The sequence below is a fragment of the Ipomoea nil genome, unplaced genomic scaffold (assembly GCF_001879475.1).
Source record: "Ipomoea nil cultivar Tokyo-kokei standard unplaced genomic scaffold, Asagao_1.1 scaffold3069, whole genome shotgun sequence".
Classification (NCBI taxonomy): Eukaryota; Viridiplantae; Streptophyta; class Magnoliopsida; order Solanales; family Convolvulaceae; genus Ipomoea; species Ipomoea nil.
The window spans coordinates 6,835,112-6,843,316 of NW_017619497.1; the positions used below are offsets into that span (position 1 = coordinate 6,835,112).

The window sequence follows — 8,205 nt, forward strand, 5'->3', positions numbered from 1 at the left end:
CTTTGTTTAAAGTCTTGAGCTATAAGATATGATTTGTTATGCATCACAAAATATGTGCATATAATCCAATTAAGTTGATCAGATCAAATAATTGATTTAATAACTACAAGGTTTCAAATTTAACTTTCCATATAAACTTTCCATAAACCAAAGTATGTGTTGCACCATACATTATGTGATGGATTTGGCACAAAGAATTATTCTCTTTTTTTCCTTTATATTCCAATATTTAATCGGTCCATCAAAGACCATACGTTATACAAGCAAATTAAACAAGATCAGAAATGCATGTCTCTATCACTTATTAAGACTAGGATTGAATAAAAAAAATAATTAAACACCTGATCGAGTGGCTAGATTCCTTTGGCCTCGGCCTATAAATACCCCTTGCAAGCTTCGACATTTCATCACATCCAACAACAACAATCTACTACATTATATTTCCTTAATCCTTATTAGCATTCAATTACCCTCAAATATGTCCTCCAAAATCCTTTGCTCATCTCTGCTATTCCTCACGATAATCCTGGGAGTTTGGAGCTGTCTAGTAGCTTCCTTCCGGGTAACCTTTGACTACGAAAATTCCATGCGATTGAGGCACCAGCAATGGATGGCTCATCATGGAAAAGTTTACGCAGACGCATCTGAGGAAGACATGCGTTTTAATGTATTCAAAAACAACGTTGAACGTATTGAAACTTTTAATGCCGGAACTGATAAAGGGTATAAACTTGGTGTTAATAAATTTGCTGACTTAACTAACGATGAATTTCGTGAGTTACGTGTTAGCGGGTTTGTGAGGCGGGATGAGGAATCTGGACTCGTGTCCGCCTCAGAATCAAAACATTTCAGGTACGCTGATGCTACCAACTTGCCCTCCGCCGTGGACTGGAGGGAGAAAGGGGCCGTCACACCCATCAAGGACCAAGGCGATTGTGGTAATTAAGCAAGCGATTAGTTGCTTATATTTAATTGTTTTGAGTATATTAAGGATTACTTTTGCAGCATTTAGTTGTGAAAATCAGAATCTTTACGTAAAGGGACAACATGGGTATTATTAGGCAGCATAACTTTTACCATGCATGATCCTGGTTCTGTTTAAATAGAATAGTTTAAATTGCCCCAGTGATTTGTTTAATAAATAAAAAGTTTCACATAATTAAGATTTGTTTCTGGTAACATGGTGGGGGTTTGATTCTCTCACAAATATTGATAGCTTAGGTTTGGATTAGATTTCTTGTGAAAAAATATGTATAATTTGTGTTTAGTTTCGAAACTAGATTGGTTCGATTTATCTCCACATAGACTTGAAACAGATTTACCAGATTCAAAATATTTACTTACTGGAACACAAAGAACCAATAACGGCTCTATTACAACGTAGTATATTGACTAAGGCTCGAACTTACAACATTTCAAATGGAAGTTCAACCTGGGTACCATTAGACCACATAGTCTTGGTACCAGATTCAAAATATAGTTTGGTAAAAAAAACAAGAACAGTTTATTATTGTAACTGAAGTTGCACTGCAGGGAGTTGCTGGGCATTTGCAACAGTGGCAGCAGTGGAAGGCATCCACCAACTGCAAACCGGCAACCTCGTCTCCCTCTCGGAGCAACAACTCGTTGACTGCAACCGCAACCGCAAAAACACCGGCTGTAATGGCGGCTACCCCTACATCGCTTTCCAGTTCATCGCCCAAAACAACGGCCTCACAACCGAGGAAAACTACCCCTACAAGGCAAAAGATGGCGTTTGCAAGGCCAACAAAACCGTGCTAAAGGCGGCGGCCGCCATCTCCGGCTACGAGCAAGTCCCTTCCGAGAACGAGACGGCTTTAATGCAAGCGGTGGCTCATCAACCCGTGGCGGTATCAATCGACGGCGGCGACTTCGATTTCCAGTTCTATAAAAAAGGAGTGTTTGCCGGGAAGTGCAAGGTAGAGCTCAACCATGCGGTGGCGGCGGTTGGGTATGGGATAACCGGCGACGGGAAGAAGTATTGGGTGATAAAGAATTCATGGGGGACAACATGGGGTGAAAATGGATACATGAAGATTCAAAGGGATTATGCTGACAAGAGAGGACTATGTGGCCTTGCTAAGGCTGCATCTTATCCCACTATATAAATTTAGACAACTATATCGTGTGTTTATATGTTGTAGCTCAACAATTATAAGCACAAAATATGATGTCTGGGAAATATATATAATCTGCCTAAGCTAATTAAGTATTAGGAATTGCTGGTTAGAATGTAGTATTTACAAATAAGGCCAGCATATGTGTGTATTAGTAATTGGCATGCATGCAATGCCAATTATTAGCTTTGTTACCCTTTGGATCTTATGTAATATATAAATATGTTGTGATGTGTGGATGTGTTCATCTCTAGCTTTTCTATTTCCTTGTATAAATATTAATGTCAATATGGTGTTCATGTTCCAATTCTATGTTTAAAAAATGAATAAATGAAAATGTTCTTGTTGGGTGGCGGCTCAGAGAGTCAAGTCCAGTATCTTGTCATCAAATGTGACATTGATGACTATGCAAGTATAAAAAAAATAAAAATTACACATTCGCTACTAATTATAATTTTTGGTATAGTGGTAAACGATTTGGTAATAGGTGGCTTGATTTACAAATACAACACAACACCAACATCAATCATATATATATTATTTAATATATATTATATCTATCACTTTTATTTTCATTATTTCCGCTTCAAAAGTAGAAAATTAAATGTCACTATTGTTTCAACCGAAACCTTCAATGGTTAGTGATGAATACAAAGAGACTGCGGGCATAGTGTGTCTTGTGCACCAAGAAATCAATCAATTCTTCTAAGCCACAATTTTTACCAACTACAAAAATTACTACGTACGTACTCATTACTTATACTTTCGTGAATATAGCCAATTCCACTTTTAATTTTTTTTTTCTTATAATATAATATATACATCTTTTGTATGTTAAATTTATCTTTTACGTACTTATCCAAATTTTTGTGTCAATTGCCTATAATTTTATAATTATTTATGTCTTGCGCATAAATTATATGGACATGTAAACTAATGATTCGAATCACATATTGGGACACGTGTTTTTGTTAGTAGAGGGAAAATGTTGTAAAACATTATCGGTTTGATTAAAAAAAAAAAACAATAATAATTAATATATGCGACAAAGAGAGTGGAGCAGTCCAAATTCGAGACGCATCATGACACAAATTTGTAAGTGCGGAAGGGGACCAAGTTCACTACACGAGCACAATGACAATTGACAAAGACCGCTATTGATTACAACTTGATTAATTGGACTGACTCATTATCCCAAAGAATTACATTTTACTCTAACAAATTCTATTCTTTTCTATTTACGGAAATACCCACAACTGCTATCTGAATATGCACTTTCAGTGAATCTCACATTACGAGCCTAACAAGCAAAGAATAACAAAAAGATAAACTAGCCTACGTGCCCCACAGTTGACTAGTTCAATTCGATAAGACTAATACGCAACTCACACGAAAAATTAAACTTAGAACTTTGTGATTACCAAGTCAACTGTTCAACCAACTTACCATAGGCCTTAACAATAACTTGAACTTGAGTTCAAAACAAAAGTTATCCGCATACTAGTATAATGGGTGAGATTTGTGAATTATATGATATTTTTATTTTTATATCATTGTTTATTTTTAATGTATGTGTATTGTAAGTATTACAAATTGAAATCATCAATCTTGCAGGGTTCAATCTACGACCTGAGTAAGAGTTAATTTTACATTGGTAGAGATATTGAATGTTATGTGAAAAAAAAAATTAAAAAAAAAATCAAGTGGGGTCCAAATTAGTAAGCCAAGCATCATCAGTCAAAAAGCAAATCGTCATCCAACTATCCAAGCATCATCAGTACAGTCAGTCAAACTTCTTATTGTGGTAAAAAAAAAAAAATACCAATAAAAGGAACTGTTCTATTTTCACTATAATTTCCAATATCTCATCCGTCCATCAAAGAAAAGAGCAAACTAAACAACAAATGCATGTCTCTATTACCTAAGTCTAGGGTGCAATAAAAATAATATAATTAAACACAAGACAAAGACTTCCTTTGGTGCCTATAAATACCTCTTGCACTCTTTTGCATTTCATCACATCAAACACCAATTCCTTAGTCCTCGTATTCAATTACCCCTCGAGTATGTCCACTAAAATACTTTGTTCATCTCTTCTCTTCCTCACAATAACCATGGGAGTTTGGAGCTGTCTAGTAGCTTCCTCCCGGGTAACCTTCGACTACCAAAACTCCATGCGATTGAGGCATCAGCAATGGATGGCTCACCATGGAAAAGTTTACGCAGACGCATCTGAGGAAGACATGCGTTTTAATGTATTCAAAAACAACGTTGAACGTATCGAAACTTTTAATGCCGGCCCTGATAAAGGGTATAAACTTGGTGTTAATAAATATGCCGACCTAACTAACGAGGAATTCCGCTGGTTACATATTGGCGGGTTTGTGAGGCGGGATGAGGAAGCTGGACTCGTGTCCGCCGCAAAATCAAAACCTTTCAGGTACGCTAATGCCACCGGCTTACCCTCTGCCGTGGACTGGAGAAAGAAAGGGGCCGTCACACCCATCAAGCAACAAGGCGATTGTGGTAAGCAACCAGTTGGTATTTTTATTTGTTTTTGTGTATATTATGGATTACTTTTTTTAATGATGTAGAAAATCTGAATTACTAAACCCTGTTTTGTAACCTTATCGGATAAATGATCACAAGGGGTAATTAATCAGTCATGATTGTCTAGAGCTAATAGTCAAATTATTTATAGTTGATCAGCTTAAATATAAAAGGCCAATAGACTCGATCAGTTAAAGATTAAACTTGTAATTTTGTTGTTACTAAGTAAACAGTTGACTAATTTGACTTACTTTTGTAGGGAGTTGTTGGGCATTTGCAGCAGTGGCGGCAGTGGAAGGCATCCACCAACTAAAAACCGGCAAACTCCTTTCTCTCTCAACCCAAGAACTCGTTGACTGCGACGGCAAAAACTACGGCTGCAACGGAGGCTACCCGAACCACGCTTTCCAATTCATCGTCAATAACAACGGTCTCACGACGGAGGAAAACTACCCATATAAGGGAAAAGATGGTGTTTGCAAGGCTATGGGGACGGCGCAAAAGGTGGCCAAAATCTCCGGGTACGACAAAGTCCCTTCCAAGAACGAGACGGCTTTAATGCAAGCGGTGGCTCATCAGCCGGTGGCGGTATTAATCGACGGCGGCGACTTCGATTTCCAGTTCTATAAAAAAGGAGTGTTTAGTGGGGAGTGCAAGTCGTCCACCGACCATGTGGTGACGGTGGTCGGATACGGGACAGCCGGCGATGAAAACAAGTATTGGGTGATAAAGAATTCATGGGGGACAACTTGGGGTGAAAATGGATATATGAAGATTCAAAGAGATTATGCTGATGAAAGTGGACTGTGTGGCCTTGCTAAGGCTGCTTATTATCCCACTATGTAAATTTGGACAACTTTACGAGCATTCCAGACAAATTGGTCAAGTTATTAATTACAAGTTAAACTCTCAGTTTGGTTTGAGCCGATCAATTATGAATAATAATTTTTAAAGAATTTTCTTACTTATAAATCATTTCTTGTGTTTTTATGTTATGTCTCAAACAGTTATAACCAAAAAATATGCTGTCTGCAAATAGTAAAACCTGCGCAACCATTTTTTAAAGCTAATCCAGGCAAACACAAAAATTATAAACACTAAATAAACCAGATATGTATGAATTTTGAAATGTTCTAAACTCAATTCCCAATCTGCAATCATGTTTGTGAAAGCGAAATCTAAATATACTTTGTAGCTTTGACATTTTTTTTATTATTTTTTTATTTTTGGCATTATTTTAAGATGACACATTTTAAAATGGGTTTTACCCCAAATGAGAAAAGAAATGAAAAAGACACTATTAAAAAATATAATTTATATCTTTTAATTTTTCAAGCGATTACGTATTATCGAAAGGTTGTTTAATTTCTAGCTTGTAACTTAAAAATTATTTACTAATATCACTCCATCACATAACTATAAACATTTTTTTTTTACATAAATAGGAAATTAAACATGAATATTGAAATTATTAAAATACTTTTTATTTTTATATATTAAAATAGAAAATAAAAATTAACCCGTAAACTTTCCACTGTATAATTTATTAATAAAAAGAGTATACTATTGCTAAATATACATACCAAACTTGCCTCTTTGATCAAATATGTCCTTTAAATATATGAAAAGTCAATTAAATTTCTAAACTTTTAAAAGTAGCAATTAAACATATCAAAATGTATTTTTCATGCATCTAGGTCTGATAATCATATATTCACCTATAATAATCCGTCATTAGAATTTTATCATGGTATGCCGACAACTATGACCAGCGAACCATGTGACTTATTGCACGTTGGAACCCTAAAAATTAGCTATTACAGGTGATAGGAAGTTATTGGAACTATATGCTTAAAAATTACATGTTCATGTGTTTAATTGCTACTTTTAAAATTCATGAGCTTAATTGACATATTTGATCCTCTTTTTTTTTTATTCTTATTATTAATAAAAAGAATATACTATGTCAATATACAACTTTAAGAAGTAGACATGTATTAATTTTTTTATTGTTATTATTTTGTTTGACTTTTGTTTAAAGAATTTTATTAATGAAAGTTTATTTTAAAACTATTTTCAGAGTTTGAATTTTAAAAACTATATAATCATTTAAATGAGTTTATAATTTCATATTCACAAAGTCAAATTAATAGTTCACTCCTTAGCTTAAGTCATTTTGCTTCATCAGTTTTCCCCTCTACAACTTTATTCAGTTGGGCAGTTGTACCAATATCCTTCCCAAGTCAGAATACAAGCAAAGGAAGAATCAACGTGTGGAGAATTAATTAATAGGAAATTAGAAATTATTAATTAATATTAATAGTCTTTTTAAAGTAGTATATATATCAGACTCATATATTGTAAAATGTAAAAACCATCAAGTATTCTTTTTTAGCACAAACCATCAAGTATTCAAGTGTATATATATACAATATTTTTGATTCTGATCCCCTACAAGCATCCACCTAAATCTTTATGGATCGAAAGAAGATGACTTCGAGGATGTTTGGTAAATGACTATTAGCTGATAGGTATTAGTTAATTGGTTGGTGAGTTTGACTAGTTGATAATATTAGTTGATTGTAGAAAAGTATTTGGTAAATTAGCTATTAAGTTAGCTGATTGCATACAAAATGACTTTCTCAAAAAGTCAATCGAAGAAGCTACTTTGAACAGTTTTTTGAATTTTAGCATTTTGGAGCAATAAGTTGTTACAAAAAGCTAATTAATCAAACACTTATATTGATTGTTTAACAAAGTCAAACAACTAATAGTGATCAAATAAATCAAAATTGACTAATAGGCTAACTATTTTACCAAACAGGGCATTTATCTTTGTCCCTACTCAGTCACGAAGACGCCCAGCAGAGACACAAGTCATTGTCAAATATAATCTTCTTAAAAAGTCACATGACATGTCTAGCCATTAGAGCATCCTCATCGACTTTGAACTTTACACCGTTTTTTAAATGTCACTAGGAGAGAGAGGAGGGAAAGAGAATAAGGAAAAAAAATAGAAAACAAAAAAAAAAAAAAAAACAAAAAAGATGTCTGACAAAAAAAAAAAAAAAAAAAAAAGGTCTGACGCGTCAGCGGGCGCATGCGCTACGTCTCCGGCATGCGGAGAAAAGCAGAGAACTTTGCTTTCATTTCAGCAGCAGTGGACCCCACAAAAATCTTGCACTTGTCGAAAAAAGAAAACACCAAAAAGCCCCATCTCCCATTTGTTCAAAAACTACACACTTGGTTTATTACCTAATGGTAACTTAGGTCTAATTGGGTTTTGTTAGGAGCCTAATTACACAATGATCATACTTGTGTGAGACCGTTTCAAATCTTTATTCGTGAAGTGGGTTACACAATGATCATACTTGTGTGAGACCGTTTCAAATCTTTATTTCAAATCTTTATTCGTGAAGTGGGTCGGATTAAATCGAATCAATATACAAATATAATAATCAAATGTAATACTAAATCATGAATAAAATATTTTTTTTTTTTGAAAACATGAATAAAA

General features: G+C 34.5%; 2 protein-coding genes across 2 annotated transcripts; both read left to right on the top strand.

Annotated features, from left to right (window-relative positions):
• The first annotated feature begins 416 nt into the window (after positions 1-416).
• LOC109164672 (zingipain-2-like) lies at positions 417-2,391 on the top strand. The gene is made up of 2 exons (XM_019313202.1): positions 417-938; positions 1,534-2,391. Exons 1-2 carry the CDS (start codon positions 479-481, stop codon positions 2,127-2,129), a joined length of 1,056 nt encoding a protein of 351 aa, XP_019168747.1. The 5' UTR covers positions 417-478; the 3' UTR covers positions 2,130-2,391.
• A 1,771-nt stretch (positions 2,392-4,162) lies between these two features.
• LOC109164673 (zingipain-2-like) lies at positions 4,163-5,606 on the top strand. Its single transcript, XM_019313204.1, has 2 exons — positions 4,163-4,664; positions 4,948-5,606. Exons 1-2 carry the CDS (start codon positions 4,205-4,207, stop codon positions 5,532-5,534), a joined length of 1,047 nt encoding a protein of 348 aa, XP_019168749.1. The 5' UTR covers positions 4,163-4,204; the 3' UTR covers positions 5,535-5,606.
• Positions 5,607-8,205: the final 2,599 nt, after the last annotated feature.

Bases quoted from the DNA above. Each gene is read 5' to 3' on its own strand.
- LOC109164672 (XM_019313202.1), top strand. From the start codon at position 479: ATGTCCTCCAAAATCCTTTGCTCATCTCTGCTATTCCTCACGATAATC. The intron at 939-1,533 runs GTAATTAAGCAA...GTTGCACTGCAG, and splicing joins CAAGGACCAAGGCGATTGTG to GGAGTTGCTGGGCATTTGCA.
- LOC109164673 (XM_019313204.1), top strand. From the start codon at position 4,205: ATGTCCACTAAAATACTTTGTTCATCTCTTCTCTTCCTCACAATAACC. The intron at 4,665-4,947 runs GTAAGCAACCAG...TTACTTTTGTAG, and splicing joins CAAGCAACAAGGCGATTGTG to GGAGTTGTTGGGCATTTGCA.